At 46.8% G+C, this 20,963-nt stretch overlaps 1 protein-coding gene across 1 annotated transcript; it reads left to right on the forward strand.

Annotated features, from left to right (window-relative positions):
* Window positions 1-327: 327 nt before the first annotated feature.
* On the forward strand, window positions 328-14,902 carry CD33 (CD33 molecule). Its single transcript, XM_033224282.1, is given in 13 exon segments — window positions 328-815; window positions 1,410-1,613; window positions 1,788-1,950; window positions 3,120-3,349; window positions 4,044-4,104; window positions 4,480-4,549; window positions 4,612-4,789; window positions 4,791-4,992; window positions 5,197-5,475; window positions 5,695-5,742; window positions 9,748-9,832; window positions 10,174-10,255; window positions 14,404-14,902. Coding segments are annotated over 10 exon segments (1,209 nt in total). The 5' UTR covers window positions 328-815; window positions 1,410-1,613; window positions 1,788-1,950; window positions 3,120-3,316; the 3' UTR covers window positions 14,575-14,902.
* The last annotated feature ends 6,061 nt before the right edge of the window (window positions 14,903-20,963 follow it).

Raw genomic sequence — 20,963 nt, forward strand, 5'->3', positions numbered from 1 at the left:
AACCTGTATACCTCATGTGTACATGGGATACACCCAGGGAAAAAGAGTAAATTTCAAAGAGGTGGCTTTGACTTCAGGCTTAAACAGCATCTTCCACGGAAACAGAAAGAAGGGTGTGGGCAGGCCAGTTATCAGAAGGCAACAGGGAAATACACCAGGAAACAACAGCAAGGCTTGTTTTGCAGATCACATGGGTGCCTCTTCCCTTGATAAGAGTTTCGTGAGTGAGTCGTCTTCTCTTCCTGGTACAGAGGGAGATCCCTTGGCTGTTGGAGATTCCTTTGTAGATGTGGTTTTCCCTTTCAAAAAGCTAACTTCTTCCCTGGTTCTCAGAGCGTCTCCTGTGTCTGCAGGCTCTTGAAATAATCTTTATGCCAAAAAGGTGCATTTTGGGGTGGCGTATTTTGGTCTCCTACAGTCGTATTTTGGGGTGATGTATTTTTTGGTCTCTTACAGTCTCATAAGGTTCAAAAGATCTGTTGTAGGTAAAGGATTTAGAACATTTAATATAAATTAATAATTAATAATTAATTAATACTAAAGGCTCACTAACAGCGTTCTCCAATTAAAACGAAAACTATTTCCAGCTATTTGCACAAGTCTCACATGACGTTTGACCTGATTTGTCTTTGGTGTGAAATGACTGGAAAGTGAAGGGTTATGACTGTCCTCTGGTGGCCATACTGTGAATTACAGCCGCTGCAAATCCCGGTAAAAGTTGGTCCCGGCGGTGGAGGACATACTCACTCTTTCACTTCTCGTGTGTTGAGGATCACAGGAGGTTCTCCCGTGGCTTGCTCCGTATTGGATGGGAGGTTGGTTAAAAAAAAAAAAAAAAAGTCATCCCACCTGAAAGAAATCAGGCACATTCCTCAGTCCTGGGCCCAGTACAAACAACATATATCTCTCAATTTCCTGGGCCCAGTACAAACACCACCTGGAAAAATCCCTGATAACGACACAGCTGTTTGTAGTTTTACTGAAAGCACGGGAACCAATAGATCACCACTAAATGTATAACTTACTATGTTAACCAATTGTAATGCTGTAACCTAAAGAATTCCCTTGTTCCTCTGTAACCTTACAAGTCCCATCTACATCGGGCTATAAAAAGCGAGCGCACGCACTGTTCGGGGCCCTCTCGTATGTTGTGGAATGGAGGGACCAAGTTGGAACTTGCAGTAAAGATCCTTGCCGCTTGGCTTTGACTCTGGACTCTGGTGGTCTTCTTTGGGGAATAAACGGTCTGGGCATAACACACCAACTGCTGCAGAGAGAAAAGAGGGCTTCCCTTGGCGCCACACTTGGCGCCACACTACAGGGAAGTTTTACAACAAAATCTTTCAGCCCATGGGAGCAAACGTACTTCCTGCATTCAAATCAAACACACGTTGCTCTTCCATCTGCAGAAGAGAATAGACTGCGGCTCTGCCTGGTATGAGGCAGCACGGATGCACACGTACAGGCCGCTCAGAGCTCCTGAAAAGTGAGAGAAACAGACATACGTGGGAGCCTGGGCAGGCTTTGCCGCAGGAAGCAGACGCATCCGTAAGAAAAAGACGGACGAGGGACGCCTCATCAGGAGCAGCTTTGCAGTGTGAATTAGGAAGAAGGTAGGGAAACAGCCCCCACCATTTATTAAGGCATTCATTCGGGTAGACCTGCACTGAGCATGCGCTTTGTTCTTAGCTGTGCTGTTATGTGGGGATGGAGGATGTCGGAGACAGGGCCCAGGAGAGGCAGGAGAGGTCCCTCCTCCCCATCCTCTCTCTCGCTCTCTCTTTCAGGCTCCAGCCATGGAGGGGAGACTCTGCTGGGGCCAAGGATCAGATGACAGAATCGTAGAAGGAAGGAGCTAGAGGGAAGCACGAGCTTGCTCCTTCTGCTGGAGCTGGGAAATCCATCTGCTCTTGGTTCTCGGGCCTTCATTAAATTCATTAAAGAAACACAGTAAGACTCACATATTCATATTTGATCTTCTGGTCTCTGAACATAGTATGACTTTCTTGTTAAAACTAAATGTGACTGGGCACAGTGCCTCACACCCATAGTCAAAGCACTTTCGAGGCCAAGGTGGGAGGATTGTGTGAACCCAGGAGTTCAAGACCAGCCTGGGGAACATAGCAAGACCCCATCTCTCCTAAAAATAAAAACAAAAAATTACTCCAGCCTGGTAGTATGAGCCTGTGGTCCCAGCTACTAGGGAGGATGAGCTGGGAGAGTCACTTGAGCCTGGGAGGTCAAGGCAGGAGTGAGCTGTGATCATGCCAGTGCACTCCAACCTGGGCAACAGAGCAAGACCCTGTCTTAAAAAAAAAAAAAAGCGCCGGGCGCGGTGGCTCAAGCCTGTAATCCCAGCACTTTGGGAGGCCGAGACGGGCGGATCACGAGGTCAGGAGATCGAGACCATCCTGGCTAATACGGTGAAACCCTGTCTCTACTTAAAAATACAAAAAACTAGCCGGGTGACGAGGCGGGCGCCTGTAGTCCCAGCTACTCGGGAGGCTGAGGCAGGAGAATGGTGTAAACCCGGGAGGCGGAGCTTGCAGTGAGCTGAGATCCGGCCACTGCACTCCAGCCTGGGTGGCAGAGCAAGACTCCGTCTCAAAAAAAAAAAAAAAAGCACTAAATGTACTGAATTTTTTATTATGTGCCACATGCTAAATAACTTACAACAGATATTATTTACTGGAGACTTAATTTGTTGTATATCAAACGAGGATGCAGCTACCTCTCTATTAATAAGGATGAATTAAGAGTTATCTAGATACTATTGTGTGTTGAGATTTGACAAAGGTATGGTGGCAAGTACTAATATGTCCCAGGGATCAAGTGTTGCTGGATGCATACTACACAGAGTGATATGGACAACCACGTAGCTGGACCTAAAGTTTAATTTTCTCTGTACATTCCACTCATGTTGTCTGGAAATATTATGTCTTTGGGCCATATTTAACTGTGAGAAGCAGATTTTTACATGAAAATGTTGATCCATATCATGAGCCTCTAAAAACACTTGCTTCTGCCCATACTGCACCAAATAGCAGCATGAACAGAAAAAAAGTTTTTTTCTGCACTGGTTCATAGAACGAACATGTGTTCTCCTTTTTGTTTTACAGGAAGATGCTGCATAGTTCTTATTTTGGAGATGTCATTGACACTGTGCAAAGCAGTGTACTAGCTGCCAGGGGAAAATTCTCTAGTCATATTTCTTTTAAAAGTTCCAATATGCTCCCATGACACATGGCAAATTCCCAATTTTTCACAGCTCTAAAGCCAGACAGTATATGTGTGTGTGTGGTGAGGACATGAGGCTATGGATGGGGAACATCTCAAGGGCAGGAATCAGGTCAGTGGCATCTCTTCTCAAGCCCCACCTATACACAAAGGCTCACTGTAAGAATTAAAGAAAGAAGAAAGAAACGTGTATGGTGGCTCACTAGTCAAGACAGGTTTTAGAGAAAACAAACCTGAGAGGAGTTTCTGGCTGAGTTAGGTAGAGGCACACTCTCTTACAGACTAAAGAGTTTTTAAAGATTTAGGGTGGGAGGGTTTATCAGAGGCTTGGACTGCTTCTGTGTCTCTTTGTGGTGCTTATCTGGGAGGGAGAGTTGTGTATCTGTTCCCATGCATCTTTTTGCAGCTGCAGGCATACCCACCGAGTCTGCATTTAGCTTTCCTGTCTTAGTGCACCTGAAGGCAAAGGTATGTGCTTATTAAGGCCCACTGTTTTACTAGGGCCCATTGGATGAGGGTAAAGTTTGGCAATAACTCAAGAGACGTTCCCCCCACCTCCCTCTGTGCCTGAGCTGTCTTACCCGTGTTTCACCATCTGCTCTTTCTGGCTGCTTGTAGTTAGCAGAGAAGTGATTTCCTTGAAATACATGAAGCTAGAAAGGGAGTTGGAACTTAAAGTGGCGGTGTTTGTCCGAGATGACAGTGGTCCTGCTCTGTCACTCACTATGTCTTTAGTGAATGAATGAAGAAATGAATGGCTGCCACCTTCACTTTACCTAGGACTCTTCTTTGTTTCTCTGCCCCAGACACTCACACGGACCCTATGGAATCCTATATCCTGCTGGACAAATCACCCCATGGATCTAGGTGAGGCTGTGACTCGGGCCAGGCCAGCAGTGACCAGTCCCGGTGTAAACAATTGTGCACAGAAAAGTACCTCAGAGTGGAAGGATTTTAGACATGGGGTTCGCATGTCTCAGATGGCCCCGGAGGTACTGGTCCAGGCTCCGGTGCTCCTGGGAGGCAAGACTCAGATTCTGCTCCATCTCCTCCCCTCTCTGGGCGGGTCTCTGGCATCTCTGGCCCGTGAGGGTCAATCTGTGTGGAAGAGACAAGCTCTGAGCACATGTGGGTCTGAGGTTCCTCTTCCATGCAAGACTGAGGTCTCCTGCTCCTCCCCAGCTTCCTGTCCCACCCCCTAGCCCTTCACCTCCACTCCTTTCCTGTTCTCTGCTCACACAGGAAGCCCAGGAAGCCTCAGCCTCAGACATGCTGCTGCTGCTGCTGCTGCTGCGCTCCCTGCTGTGGGCAGGTGAGTGACTGCGGGGAGGGGGGTTGTCAGGCTGGGCCGAGCTGACCCTCATTTCCCCACAGGTGTCCTGGCTATGGATCCAGGAGTCAGGCTGGAAGTGCAGAAGTCAGTGACCGTACAAGAGGGTTTGTGCGTCCTTGTGCCCTGCACTTTCTTCCATCCTGTACGCTCCTACACCAGGAATCCCCCAGTTCATGGTTACTGGTTCCGGGAAGGAGCCATTGTATCGTTGGACTCTCCAGTGGCCACAAACAAGCTAGATCGAGGAGTACAGGAGGAGACCCAGGGCCGATTCCGCCTCCTTGGGGATCCCAGTAGGAATAACTGCTCCTTGAGCATCGTAGATGCCAGGAGGAGGGATAATGGTTCCTACTTCTTTCGGATGGAGAAAGGCAGTACCAAATACAGTTACAAATCTACCCAGCTGTCTGTGCATGTGACAGGTGAGGCACAGGCTCCAGAAGTGGTCACAAGGGAAGGCCATGGGTACTACAGGGCAGGGCTGGGATGGGCCCCTGGTACAGGGAGGGCTTTAGGGGTAAAGCCTGTCATGCTTAGCGGGGAAGCTTGACCAGAGGTTGATCTTCTCTCAGGCCCTCACCTGGACCCTCCCTCTTGATTCTGCATCCCCTGCTTCTTCTCACTAGACTTGACCCACAGGCCCCAAATCCTCATCCCTGGAGCCCTAGACCCCGACCACTCCAAAAACCTGACCTGCTCTGTGCCCTGGGCCTGTGAGCAGGGAACACCTCCAATCTTCTCCTGGGTGTCAGCTGCCCCCACCTCCCTGGGCCTCAGGACCACTCACTCTTCGGTGCTCATAATCACCCCACGGCCCCAGGACCACGGCACCAACCTCACCTGTCAGGTGAAGTTCCCTGGAGCTGGTGTGACCACGGAGAGAACCATCCAGCTCAATGTCACCTGTAAGTGCTGGGCCAGGATGCTCGGGTCCCTGAGTGTGTAGGGGAGACAGGATGGGCTGGTGCTGGGGACATTTAGTGTCCTGGGGGCCTGGCTGAGTTCGGCAGTTAGAAGGACATAAGCCCTGTCTCTTCTGCATTTCTGTGGCTTTGGCAGGAGTAATGCCTACCCTTATCTCATCTCTACTCCCAACTGAAGGAAATCCTCTCTTCCTCTCTTAGATGCTTCACAGAACCCAAGAACTGGTATCTTTCTAGGAGATGGCTCAGGTAGGAAGGCGCCTCCCTGCCTGGGGCTGTTACTGGATTGAGTCTGTGTCACGTTTGGTCAGATCTGGACTTTCAGAGTCAAATGTTCAGAGGCAAGGCCTGCAGTTAGACACAGGTAGACATCAAGCACCTCAGATAAGGATATTTGGGGATGACTAGCAACTTCCTCCTTGCCCATCCAAATAATGCTCTTTGTCTCCCTCCTGTCACTGAATGTCTTGGGGTATTTTTTTTTTTTTTTTTTTTTTTTTTTGAGACGGAGTCTTGCTCTGTCACCCGGGCTGGAGTGCAGTGGCCGGATCTCAGCTCACTGCAAGCTCCGCCTCCTGGGTTTACGCCCTTCTCCTGCCTCAGCCTCCGGAGTAGCTGGGACTACAGGCGCCCGCCACCTCGCCCGGCTAGTTTTTTTGTTTTTTGTTTTTTTTTTTTTTGAGACGGAGTCTTGCTCTGCTGCCCAGGCTGGAGTGCAGTGGCCGGCTCTCAGCTCACTGCAAGCTCCGCCTCCCGGGTTCACGCCATTCTCCTGTCTCAGCCTCCCGAGTAGCTGGGACTACAGGCGCCCGCCTCGTCGCCCGGCTAGTTTTTTGTATTTTTTAGTAGAAACGGGGTTTCACCGTATTAGCCAGGATGGTCTTGATCTCCTGACCTCGTGATCCGCCCGTCTCGGCCTCCCAAAGTGCTGGGATTACAGGCTTGAGCCACCGCGCCCGGCCGGGGTATTTTATTTGTAATTGCTAGGTAATAATAGACATATTTATGGATGGCATAGCGATGTTTCAATACTAATAATGTATACTAATCAGATCAGGGTAATAGCATATCCGTCATTTTGAACATTTATCATTTCATTGTGTTGGAAACATTCAATATCCCCTCTCTAGCTATTTGAAACTATCTATTATTTTTAACCATAGTCATCCTACAGTGGTATAGAATACCAGCACTTACTCTTCCTTTCCAGGTGTGATCTTGTATCCTTTAACACATCTCTCTCCTTATCATTGTTCCCCTAACCTTCCCAGCCCTTATTATTCTCTGTTCTCCTTTTTACTTCCATGAAATCAACTTTTTTTAGCTTCCACTTATGAGTGAGAACATGTGGTATTTAACTTTCTGTTCCTGGCTTATTTCATTTAACATAATGTCTTCTAGTTCAATCTATGTTATAGTGAATAACAAGATTTCATTATTTTTTATGGCTGAATGATAATCCATTGTGTATATATGCCACATTTCCTTTATTTATTCATCTGTTGTTGGACACTTAGGTTTATTTCATATCTTCCTATTGTGGATAGTGCTGCAATAAACACAGAGGTGCAGACGTTTCTTCAATATACTGATTTCCTTTCCATTATATAAATGCCCAGTAGTGGGATTGCTGGATCATATGGTAGTTCTATTTGTATTTTTTTGAGGAAGAAAAACTACATATACTAGTAGTGGTTATACTAGTTTACATTCTGGTCAAAAGCATTTAAGAGTTCCCTCTTCTCTACATCCTCACCATCATTTGTTAATTTTCATCTTATTTTTATCATAGTCCTCCCAACTGGGGTGACGTGACCTCATTGTGGTTTTGATTTGCATTTTCCTGGTGATTGGTGATGCTGAGCATTTTTCATATATTTGTTGGCCATCTGTATATCTTCTCTAGAGAAATGTCTACTCAGATAATTTGCCCATTTTTAAATCAGATTGGGTTTCTTTGCCATTGAGATGCATGAGTTCCTTGTATATTGTGTATATGAATCACTTGTCAGATGAATAGCTGACAAATATTTTCTCCTATTCTGTAGGTTGCCTTTTCACTCTGTTGATTGTTTCCTTTGCTGCATGGAAGCTTTTTAGCTTGATATTATCTCATTTATTTGCTTTTGCTTTTGTTGCTTGTGCTAGCAAGGTCTTACTCATAGAATATTTTTCCAGACCAATGTCCTACAGCATTTTCCCTATGTTTTCTTCTAGTATTTTTATATTTTTGTGTCTTACATTAAGGTCTTTGATCCATTTTGAATTGATTTTTGCATAGGATGAGAGGTGTGAGTCTAGTTTCATTCTTCTGCATATGGCACCAGTTTTTCCAGCATCATTTATTGAAGAGACTGAGTGGGACTATAAGACTGTTCCTCCAGCTGGAAGTACAGGCAGCAGGGGCTGGTTTCTCTGCTGTTCAGGACCCGTGTTCCAGCCAATCCTGGGCCCAGGCTCCATGCAGCTCTAATTGTGGTATTCAGCCATTACTGCAGGCTTAGGGGAACGAAGATGGAGTTACAGTGATGAAGAGGTGCGTGGCCACTGGCCCCCAGAGGAGAGTGCACTCCAGAGACGGCTGTGGTCTCGAGATGGTGCTGTGTTGCAGCAGCTTGCCCACAGGGGCTGGTTAGGAAGTTGGGAGTGCACACTGTGTGCTCCTAATCCAGAACCGTGCAGCTGCATGAATTCCTGGTAGCTCTTCCAACTGTGCTCAGAGCTTGTAAGGACTGTAGGATGAACCTGCAGTAAGGAATGTAGGTATCTGCAGTGGCCACTGGGGGTTGGTTGTATTCTTCTGCTTATCATTTCCCTACAAAGGGAAATCCTTCCTGTCTCTGGGACAAACCACAATCTGGGCTGGGGAGAGGGAGCTGCAAAGTCTGGGTGCCCCCATGCTGCCTTCCTCGGCTTCCAGTTACCACAGGTAACTCTCCACTCCCCTGCTGCACTACAGTACTCTCCCTTCGACACTCCACTCAAATCTTTGCTGTTTGTTCATTGCGTTGGTCCTTTCCTGCCTGGTGGGATGGGGGAGGATGAGCTCCAGGCACCTCTGGTCAGCCATTTTGCTCCAATGGGGGCATTTTTTAATAGGTTTTATTTTTCAGAGTAGTGTTCGTTTCACAGCAAAATTGAGTGGAATCTTCTAGTCACTGAACATCTTGGGAGCATTTATAAATGAACTTTATTTTTCATGAAAAAATTGAGCGGAAGGTACAAAGACTTCCCATATGGCCTCTACCCTTACGCATAGTTTCCCCAGCCATCAGCATCCCCCATCAAAATGGTACATTTGTTACAATCAATAAACCTACATTGACATATCATTGTCACCTGAAGCCCATAGTTTACATTAAAGTTCACTGTTGGTGTTGTACATTTTACAGGTTTCTAAAAAAATGTAGAATGACATGAATCCACCATGAGAGTATCATATAGAATAGTCACACTTCCCCAAAAATCTCTTTAGGGCATTTTTTTTTTTTCTGTTGTCCATACCTCAACCCTTACCCCGACCTCTGTCCAAAGACCAGTGCTCTCTCCACTGCCTTATTCCAATTAATAATGGCATCTGGTCCCTCAGTGGACAGTGAGCCCAGTGAGGGCAGGAATAGTTCCCTCAGCAGTTGTCATCAAACTGTTGACAGATGATGCTCAGAGAAATGCCCCTGACTCTGAGTGTTGGGATCTAGAAGGTACAGCCAGGCAGGTCCAGGAGAACTGTCTGGGTCTAAGAAGGTCTGAGAACCACCTCCCTGCCCCACCCTGATTCCAGGTGCTTTTTAAGGCCAAAAGGATCACCTTTGACCCTGAGTGGTAGGGCCAGTGGGAAGAAAGAAGAGACAAGGCCTATCAGCATTCCAGTGCTTACTCTCTCTCTCCCTCTCTTTCTCTCTCTCTCTCTCTCTCTCTCTCTCTTTCTGTCATCCAAGAGGCTCAGAGCTTCACAGTCCTTCAGCGGCTATTTCTGAGGTTCATTTCAGAGAGACCGAGGGTGGAGAGGAAACTGGGTCCTAGGAGAGATGGTGTTTTGTGCACCGGAGAGGGAGGGTGGGACAAGAGGTGTCAGGTGTACTGCGTACTTCGTCTCACAGTCATGGTCCATATTCATGTCTATGATGGATGGGAAGATCTAGGCGCTAAACTCCATTTTGGAGGTGAAGTCACCCCTCTCTACATGCTGGAGAAGAGGATACACATACCTGTTTATCCAGATTAGAGTTCACCCCATGTCTTTTTTGTCTGCAGGGATACAAGGAGTGGTTCAGGGGGCCATTGGGGGAGCTGGTGTCACAGCCCTGATCGCTCTTTGTCTCTGCCTCATCTTCTTCATGTGAGCATTTTCTCTGGGTCAGGCATGGACCAGAGGTGAAGAGGATGGACCTCGTGTAGAAGGGTCCTGGAGGGGCTGTGAGGGCTGGAGAAAGGGCAGGGGGTGTGGTGATCTACAGAATCCAGCCTGTAGCCACTGGGCTAGGCATGGGTCTATGCTAGGGCCCTGGTCTCAGGTGTCCAAGGAGTGGGAGGTAGAGGAAGACCTTGTTACTAAGTTTTGTTTGAAGGCTCCTGGATTAATTCCACCCCTTACCTGCCAAAGTCCGTCATTCCAAGCTCATAACAATGGCCCCACAGCCTGAGAAAACCAGGCTCAAAGACCCTGGTGTCTCCCATCAGAGTGAAGACTCACAGGAGGAAAGCAGCCAGGACAGCAGTGGGCAGGATCGACACCCACCCTGCCACAGGGCCAGCATCCTCGGTGAGTGATGGGGCATGCTGGCATCCAGGATGCCCTGCAGACACCTCCTCCCAACATGGCCCACAGTCATGCCCCATTCAGCATTTCCAGAACTGAGCTTATTGTCTTTCCTGCTGTTTAACAGTGTAGGTTGTTGTTTTGTTTTTGTTTTTTTGAGACAAGTGTCCCTCTCTGTCGCCCAGGCTGGAGTGCAGTAGCACAACCTCGGCTCACTGCAAGCTCCGCCTCCCAGGTTCAAGCCACTATCCTGCCTCAGCCTCCCAAGTAGCTGGGACTACAGGCACCCACCACCATGCCCAGCTAATTTTTTGTATTTTTAGTAGAGACGGGGTTTCATCATGTTAGCCAGGATGGTCTCGATCTCCTGACCTCGTGATCTGCCCACCTCGGCCTCCCAGAGTGCTGGGATTACAGGCATGAGCCACCACGCCCGGCCCCAACAGTGTGGGTTTTAATATTATTCAGGTATGTTGAGGCCAATAGATCAGGAGATTATGGCCATTGAAAAGACCATTTCTTGGCCGGGCGCAGTGGCTCATGCCTGTAATCCCAGCACTTTGAGAGGCTGAGGTGGATGGATCATGAGGTCAGGAGATTGAGGCCATCCTGGCTAACACGGTGAAATCCCATCTCTACTAAAAATACAAAAAAATTAGCCAGGCATGATGGCGGGCGCTATTTGGGAGGCTGAGGCAGGAGAATGGTGTGAACCCGGGAGGTAGAGCTTGCAGTGAGCCGAGATCGCGCCACTGCACTCCAGCGTGGGCAACAGAGCAAGACTGTCTCAAAAAAAAAAAAAAAAAAAAAAAAAAAAAGATAGTTTCTTATTCACTGTTCCCAAGAGGAGAGGATGCACCACACCATGCAAGGCCATATAGAAAAGCACCAGGGTCAGTCAGGAAGCAGAGGGAGCAAGGGGAAAATGGGACAAGAGCCTTTACTGTGGCTTTCATCGAAAATAATGGGCAAGACAGGGTAAGCAAGCTAGGCAGGTTTAGGATTGGCTACTTTGAACAATTTCAGCAGACTCGGGTATAGGAGTTGTCTCTAGTTGTCTGGTACGTGGTCCTGGGTTTATTAAGGGGGATTGTGGCCTGGAGTGTAAAAGCTCAATAAAGGATCCAGCTGGTAGTGTGGGCTTTAGATTGACTGGTTTGCACACGAAAGGTGCACTTGTATGCAAGTCCTTTATTAGCTCTAGAAATCTACTATCCCTGGGAGAGGTAGTCTCTCAAGGCTCAGCAATGCCCCAGATGTCGAAACATCCGGAACACTTGGTTGACACACCCCTAAATATACTTCTCCTGATTGGTTCTCTGTCTCACTAATGGCACTCTTGTCCCCATTACCCAACCACAGACATGGCCCTCTCCTGCCCCAGTCCTCCATCTCTTCTTCCTGTGCCAGTACACTATGATGCATGTCTGAGCTTCCTCTGAACACAGCTTAACACAATCACTCCTTCTGAGCTGAGATCCCCTGTTACTCCTTATTCTGCTGCAGCCTCACCTCCCATTTCTCCTCTCCAGAACATTACCTCCCTAAAAGATCATCGTCCCCTCATTCCCAAGTTTGAAATGCACTGCTTCTCCACACTCCTGAAAGGCTGGCATTCCAACAACTTGGTCTGGCATTTGGAGCAGGAAAACCAGAGGCCCCTTCAGTGCTATGCTCCCCCAACATTAGCCACTCAATCACCTCAAGCAGAGCAAGCTTTTTCATCTCAGAATCATTGCTGAGCTGTTCCTTCCTCCTCAAATGCCTAGTAGCTACCTGCCCAACTCCAGTGCATCCTTCAAGCTCTGATTTTTTTTTTTAATTTATTTAACTCTGAATAAAGTGAACACCACAGTAAAGTTTTTTAACACAGGGTCAATAAGCACTCATTCATTCTGCAAATATCTATATAATCCCATTTGCCAGTTGTTCTAGGTCCTTGTGCCATTCTGTATTTTTATAAACATGTATTTTACAAATATAAAGTATTCCTCCTATCAGAGGCTTAACATCTATTGGGAAAAGGGATGAAAATAATGAACAAATAAGTAGTGCAAATATACATGAAAGAGGCATGAAATAAGTGCTATGGCAGAAAATGAAACGGGAGAATGGATTGGACAGTCCTGGGGGCCAAAGAGTGGCCTTTGGGCAAACAGCTGCAGGAAGAAAATGAGTACAGTGTGAGCAGGAGAGAATCATCGAGGAAGCAGCAAGTACCATGGCTCTGAGGCTGGAGCACGTCTGACGTTTTAGAGGAACAAAGTAGGACAGTGTGGATAAGGCAGTGTCGGGGGTGGGGTGTGGACTGAACAACGGCAGGTAGGAAGTGAAGCTGAAGAGACATAGAAGCTGCAAATATTGCAGGGTCCTAAGTCCATCACAGTTATTGATGCATTTAGAGCAGAAGAGTGACATAAACTGACACTCATTTTAGTGGGAGTGACTCTGGTTGCTCTGTGAGAAGCTCTAGGATGTAACATAGAAGAGAAGATACTAGAAGAGAGGATACACGGATAATCAAGCCAAGAGATGACTGACTCAGACTTAGTCCCAAGTAAGAATCGTGAATCTGATGTGGAGAAATTGGGTTCCGGATACGTCTTGAACGTGGAGTCAACACTATTTGCAAATGCAGTGATAGAGTGCATGCAAGGCAGGAGCAAAGATAGCTCACGGGCTCTGCTCGGTAAGTGTCTCAGATGTCATAGGTGGCTCCACAGATATCATAGATGTCATGGATGTCCAAGAAGACCCCATGGATGTCATAGATGTCTATAGATGCCAGTGATGATGTTCATGTGACTTATTCAGAATTCAAACTTAAAGAATCAAATTGCCAATGATGAAAATTGCCAACCTTGAAGGAGAAGTATATTTTCAAGTGTATATCAAACATTATTTTGGTTACTGTAAGTTTGAGGTGCCTCTGAGACATCCATGTGGAGATGACAAGTAGCAGACAAGTGTCTGGAGCTCAGAAGAGGGATCCATGTGGGAGACACAGAGGTTGGGGGCTTCCATATCAACATCCAATAATGGATGAATCTACGAAGAAGAGAAGGGGTCCACAGACATAGCCCTGGAACCCTCCAGCATCGAATGTTAGGGAGATGAGGTGTAAATGGTGAGAAAGCTGAGAATGAGTAGCAGCCAATGACCAGGAAATTGCAGGCTCTAGTGTTGGTGGCCAAAGGAAGATGGGGCTTCATGGAGGAGAGGTTGGTCATTTGTTTCAAATGCTGGTAAGTCTGGTAAGATAGAATCTGAGAAATGGCTATTTGAATGTAGCTAAGCAATATGACAGCAAAGCAGATCATCTGATCTTCTACTGGAGAAAGATCACTTGACTAGAGAGAGTTCAAGAGAGAATGGGATGAGAGGAGGCAGAATCTGTGAGTTGAAGGACTCTTTTGAGAAACACTGCACCAAATCTAGAAACAAGCAGTGGGCCTGCACCAGAAAATGGTTGTACCCTGTAGACTTGCCATTTCTCCAGCATCTGCTCCTGTGTCTCTCAGGATACCATGTTCCTGTTTGTATAGAGCTTTGCACCACGTGAACTAACTACATTCCCATAGCTCCCCCTACCACACCGTGAGCTCCACAAGGAAAAGGCTGCGTTTTATCAGACCTCCATCATTCTACTGTCTCCCGTTCAGCTGCACACTGTCACAATTTGCAATTACCAGTCTGTTTCTGTCTTCATACCCTGCAGTAGTGGAAATCACAGGGCTCCTGCTCTGCTTTGCTCCCTTCTGAGGATCCAGTTCCCAGCACAGAGGAGGTCCCAGAGACCTGGGACTGAGTTCAGGGTCAACAGATGTGTGACTTTGGAAGTTACCTAAGCTCTCTGAGACCTAGTTTCCTGGTCTGTAAAATGGATAAAATAATAGATGCCAAAGATGATGTCAGTGTAGCTGGTCATAATTTTTCCACATTAGTCTCTGTGAATATTCAAGAGAATTGGGAATCAATCAATACGTGCTACATGTGTTAGATAACGAATAAGTAAAGCCTTAATTAATAAACATTTGATGAAAGAATGAAAGAGTGAATAAATGTTCATTTTACTTCACTGACCCTCTTTGCCTTCTCCCGGTCCCCCTCCTCACTGCCCTGCTCTAACCCCCTTCTTTCCTCTCCATAAGAAACACCAGAAGAAGTCCAAGTTACATGGCCCCACTGAAACCTCAGGCTGTTCAGGTGCCACCCTTACTGTGGAGATGGATGAGGAGCTGCACTATGCTTCCCTCAACTTTCATGGGATGAATCCTTCCAAGGATACCTCCACCGAATACTCAGAGGTCAGGACCCAGTGAGGAACCCACAAGAGCATCGGGCTCAGCTAGAAGATTCACATCCTGTACAGGTCGGGGACCAAAGGCTGATTCCTGGAGATTTAACACCCCGCAGGCAATGGGTTTATAGACATTATGTGAGTTTCCTACTATATTGACATCGTCTTAGACTTTGTAAGCAGAGAGTCGTGGAATCAAATCTGTGCTCTTTCATTTGCTAAGTGTGTGATGTCACACAAGCTCCTCAACCTTCCATGTCTCCATTTACTTCTCTGTGAAATAGGTACAAGAAGTCCTATCTCACAGGGATGCTGTGAGCATTAAATAAAGGTACATGTGGAAAACGCCAGTCCTTGTGCACTGGGAGTTTGGTGCATCCTGGTTCCTTCCCCCTTAAACAGAAGTCATGAGTGATATTTGATCCCTGGAACTATATCAGCAACATGTCTATCTCACTTGCTGCTCAAAACCCCACCCTCTATTTCTTCACTGACTTGCCCTCCAACATCATCTCTCTCTACTCCTGAATCTTCCTTTCCATCCCACCTGTCCACTACTAAGATTTCTGCTTTCTTTATGTCCTGCTACAGGGAAAATCACATATTAGCATTTGGGGAATTTTCTAAAACTCAGTCAAAATAGTTCCCTAGATCCCCAACCCACAGGAATAATCTGAAGCTTCTCAGTGTGACATTCTAAGTCAGAGATGGTCAACCAGTACTAGCAAAGGGCCAGATAGTAAACATGTTCAGTTTTGCAAGCAATATGGTCTCCATTGCAACGATGTCATTCTGCCATTGTAGCACCAAAGCAGCCACAGACAATCTGAAAATGAATTATATGGCCATGTTCCAACAAAATGCTATTTATCAAAACAGGCAACCCACGGGCTATGGTGTGCTGACCTCTATTCTCTGTTGTTCTGAATCTCGCTCAGTCTACTCTTCCATTGCCACACCCTACACTCTATGGACGCCATTCTGATGCACTCCTCCCTGTCTGTTTGAATCCACATGCCTCCTCCAAGAAGGGCTGTCACCATGTCATTAGCAGGCTACCATATTTTTATCCTTCCAAATGACCTCAAAGGTAGATGTCCAAATGGAGATGGCAGAAAGAAGAAGCTCACAATCATCCTCCTAAAAAGCCCAATTAAAATGATAAAAATCAATTTAAGAAAACCAGCCCCAAATTCATCAGCAGCACCCAAGCCATGACAGGGGTGAAAGCATTATGCCGTAAGCTCATAATGCCCTTTAGATAAACAAATGGAAGATTCTAGTGTTGCTTAAAAAAAAAAAATGCGTGGGTCAGGCACGGTGGCTAACGCCTGCAATCCCAACACTTTGGGAGGCCAAGCCCGGACCCCGCCAGGCTGTGCCCACCTCTGTCTCCCCTGCCCATGGGAGTGGCGGGTGCCCCTCCAGGGTCCACCTCACCCAGCCCAGACCCCCAGGCGGCTCCGCCCCATAGATGGGAGGCAACTACCCAGGATGTAGGGGCTGTGAGGGCGCTGCTGACTGAGGGACCTGCCCCATCCTGGGGAGGGAGGGTGAGTGTGTCGGGGAGGGGACAGCCCTGCAGATGTCAGAGGTGGGGCTGGAGCAGCACAGGTTTCCTCTGGTTACAAACCACTCCTAGGTGCATACCCAACAGAAATACATACAAATGTTCTTCAAATATACACAAGAATGTTCATAGCAGTACTAATTGTAATGGTTGAAAATAATACCTACCCAATACCAATCAACAGTAACACAGATAAATAAATGATGGATTATTTCTGCAATGGAAGAAGCAAATCATGACTGCATACAACACGTATGAATCTTAGAAATATAATGTTGAGTGAAGGAACCCAGATACAAAAAGTACATACTATGTGATGTACTTGATATAAGGTTTAGAAACACTCATAACTCATCTTTGGTGTTCAAAGTCTAGATACTGGTGACCAGAGGGGCGGAGGTCAGGGGCTGGTTGTTAGTAACGACTAGAAAGGGGCATTAGGGAGTTCTGGGAGATTCTGGTAAGAATTTGTACTTTGGGGGTTTTTTGTTTGTTTGTTTTTGAGACAGAATCTCTCTGTCACCCAGGCTGGAGTGCAGTGGTGCCATCATGACTCACTGCAGCCTTGACCTCTCTGGTTCAAGCCATCCTTCCACGGTAGCCTCCAGAGTAGCTGGGACTACAGGTGTGCACCATCATGCCTAACTAATTTTTTAAATTTTGTGTAGAGACATGGTTCTCCGTGTTGGCCAGGCTGGTTTTGAACTCCTGGGCTCAAGCAATTCTCTTGCCTCAGCCTCCCAGAGTGCTGGAACTATAGGCGTGAGCCACTGCACCTAGCCCAGGATCTTTTTTTTTTTGATCTGGCTACTAATTGCTCAGATGTCATCACTCCATGAAAATTTTTTTAGTAAAACACTTGTGATGTGTTCCCTTTTCTACATGAATGTTACTCTTCAATCAAATTTACATTAATATTTTAATAAGATTATCCTTATGAGTATCTAGTTCTGATCTCCAAACCGTCAGCTTCCCCAGGTCAGGAACTGTACTATGTCCAGCCCTGTATTTTTAGAGCCCAGCCTTGGAACACAGCACATGAAGTGTACTCCAGTAAATCTCTGAAATGACCTGAACTCAATCCAGGTGGGAACCACAAGGTTGGACTCTGATGAGGCCTCAAAAGTTACATTTCCAGCCCAGGCCTCTCTCCTAAGCTCTAATCTCCTATATTCTCCTGCACATCTCTCCCCGAATGACCTACAGGCTCCGTGCTTTTAATGCACCCCAAACTGGACTCATCTTTCCTTAAGCGTGGTTGTCTTCCAGGTTCCCCATCCAGAGGGGTGAGGACTCCCATCTACAGTCATGGCACTTGGTACTCAATGCCTGGGTGTCTCAGTTTGTTTGGGTTACTGTAGCCAACTACCATAAACTGGGTGGCTTATAAACAATGGAAATTTATTTCTCATAGTTCTAGAGGCTAGAAAGTCCAAGATCAAGGGGCCAGCAGATTCCATGTCTGATGAGGGCTCGTTTTCTGATTCACAGACAATGCCTTCTCACTGTGTCCTCACATGGCGGAAAGGCAGGGAAGGGAGCTCTCTGAGGTTGCTTTCATAAGGGCACTAATCGCATTCATGGGGGCTCCACCCTCATGACCTAATCACCTACCAAAGGCCCCACCTTCAAATACCATCACACTGGCGATTAGGCTTCAACATATGAATATGGGGGGACATAAGCATTCAGTCTATCTCACTGAGCAAGGAGAGCATCGCACCCCTGTGCCTGGTTCTAACCTGTCTAAAGACACAGTTTCTGGCCTACACTCATGGTTTCTTGTGAAACAGGCCTCCTGCCCTTCTCCAATCTCTCAGATCCCAATTTAGGTTCCTCTCTGCCTGTTCCTCTAAGAGATCACTGTTTGAACCACTTCCTGAATCTGATGAGTTTATACCTTGTCCTCCTCCTCCCTTCTCCTGGCTCCTTCTCCTCTGGGGACTGTGAGCTCCACTGGCCACAGTATGAAATACCTCAAGGCCCAAGTACAAGGTCTTCTCCGGTATGAAACATCCTTCAACTTTGCACTACCCTGGGACAAATCTGAAACTCCCTCCTCCGGGATCCCACAGGTTCCCATCCATCTCTCCACCACAGCTATATCCCAGGACCTAGAATCTGTTAAAACTGTCTTAACGAAGGCAGGAATTAAAATTTTCACTTCCTTCACAGTGGCCAAAAATTGGAAGCAACCCAAATGTCCATCAACTAATGAAGGAATAAACAAAATCTGGTACATTCCCGCAATGCAATATCATTCAGTCATTTAAAAAAGGACCGAAGTACCCATACATGATACGTGTATGAACTTCGAAAACATCACCCAAATGAAAGAAGTCAGACATTAAAGATCACGTATCATATGATTCCATTGATATGAAATGTCTAGAATAGGAAGTATATTTCTGGAGGCAGAAAGTAGATTGGTGGTTGCCAGGGGCTTCGAGGACGGCAGTGACTGCTTAGTGGGTACACACTTTCCTTTTGGAGCAATGAAAATGTTTAGAACCAAATAGAGGTTGTGGTTACACAACATTGTGCGTGTACTAAATGCCACTGAGTTGTTCACTTTAACATGGTTCGTTGTATGTAATATGAATTTTACTTCAATAAAAAATGATAAGAATAATTTAAGCTTTCAAGGCAGACCTCCAGGATCTGAACATCTGCCTCACCACTGAACCTCCTGCTACTTCTATTTGCTTATCTGTTCAATGGGGATAATAGCACCACTTAGTTCATTGGTTCATCCTGAGGAGTCAATGAATCAATGCTTGACGGAGTGGCTGATGCTTGCCAAGCCCCCAGCTCTTGGGGGCTGGTCAAAGTGAACTCAGCCCCCGGCCAAATTCTTCAAGGTAATGATTTGATTCACTAAATGACCTCAGGTTTCCAGCTATATCCTTGTGGCACCAGGCTTTCTACCTGCGCCCTGATTACATGGGTGACCCTCTGGTCACAGGGAAAAGTGATGTGCAAGATAGCAAAAGAGAAGTATAAAGTCTACTTTTTTTTTTTTTTTTGAGATAGAGTTTTTCACTCTTGTTGCCCAGGCTGGCCTGCAATGGCGTGATCTCAGCTCACTGCAACCTCCGCCTCCCGGATTCAAGCAATTCTCCTGCCTCAGCCTCCCAAGTAGCTGGGATTACAGGCGCCTGCCACTACACTCAGCTAATTTTTTGTATTTTTAGTAGAGACGGGGTTTCACTATGTTGGCCAGGCTGGTCTTGAACTCCTGACCTTGGACGATCCGCCCACCCTGGCCTCTCAAAGTGCTAGGACTACAGGCGTGAGCCACCTCACCCAGCCATATAAAGCCTATTTTAAGTCTCCATGGCCATGGCCAGAGTTTTGTTTCACTTCTCCCTTTCCCTCTTCACCCATTCCTGTAAGTCAACAAGTTCCTGGCCTGTACGCTTCCCCTTACTCTCAGATCCAGGTCCCATCTTGACCTCTCTTCCCCAGAACATGACAAAAGCCTTCTCCCCAGCCTCTGGGCTCCAGTCTCACCCCACCAAGTCCATCACCAAAACCATCAGCAATGGGAGCTTTCTAATACTCACCTCTAACCCTGTATCTCTCTTTCTAAATATCCTCCCATGCCTGCCCCTTTGCCTCAAGATGACGTTCTGACTCTAAGTGAGAGTTATTCAAGACTTTTCTCAGGCCAGGAACAGTGGCTCATGCCTGTAATCCCAGCACTTTGGGAGGCTGAGGCAGGAGGATTGCTTGAGGCCAGGAGTTGACACCAACCTGGACAACATAGAGAGACCCTGTGTCTACAAAAGCAAAGTTATAGTCCCAACTACTTGGGAGGCTGAGGTGGGAGGATCCCCTGAGCCCAGGGGTTCAAGGTTATAGTGAGCTAGATCACACCACTGCACTCCAGCCTGGGTAACAGAGTGAGACCTTGTCAAAAAAAAAAAAAAAAAAAAAAAAAAAGGCTGGGTGCCGTGGCTCACACCTGTAATCCCAGCACTTTGGGAGGCTGAGGCAGGCAGATCATAAGGTCAAGAGTTTGAGACCAGTCTGGCCAACATGATGAAACCCTGTCTCTACTAAAAATACAAAAATTAGCCAAGCGTGGTGGTTTGCACCTGTAGTCCCAGCTACTTGGGAGGCTGAGGCAGGAGAATCGCTTGACCCTGGGAGGCAGGGGTTGCAGTGAGCTGAGATCATACCACTGCACTCCAGCCTGGGCGACAGAGCGAGACTCTTTCTCAAAAAAAAAAAAAACTCTTTACAATCTCACCCTCAGCCACCATCCCTCACACATCTCAGCCTAGAGATCGTGTGTCCCTCTGTGCCTCTGCATGCTTCCTACATGTGGTTCTGTCTCATTGCAATATTGTCCCCTGCCCTCCTCCTTTGCAGCACACATTCATCCTTTGAGAGCTGGTTCAAACATCACTTCCTCAGATAAGCTGCATTGCCTCCCCTCTCCTCTCTCCCAGCCCCTATACTTTCCCACAGTTTGGATTAGAGCAGAGTTTATTAACTGTTGTTGGTACGTCAGTTCAGGTTCTTGACTTTGTGGCACAAAAGAATTTGAGAGGGAATCCAAAGTAAGAGTAGGCAAAGAAGTTTATTGCAAAGCCAAAGTACACCCTGAGAGGCAGAGGGAGGTAGAGACAGCCTGTGGCATCTCAAGGTAATTCCTTTCATGGGAGTTATACATACACATTCATAAAATATTGGTGAGTCAAGCATGAAAAGTATGCACTCAGCATCTCCGCGCTCCAACACGCATTGCATGTATCATTAGCATATAAAATCTCCACCTAGGGGTGTGTTTTCCACTATTAAAATGAGGAAAAGGTCACTATAAGCTAAACCTT

Source organism: Trachypithecus francoisi, unplaced genomic scaffold (genome assembly GCF_009764315.1).
Source record: "Trachypithecus francoisi isolate TF-2019V2 unplaced genomic scaffold, Tfra_2.0 Lachesis_group12, whole genome shotgun sequence".
Taxonomy (NCBI): domain Eukaryota; kingdom Metazoa; phylum Chordata; class Mammalia; order Primates; family Cercopithecidae; genus Trachypithecus; species Trachypithecus francoisi.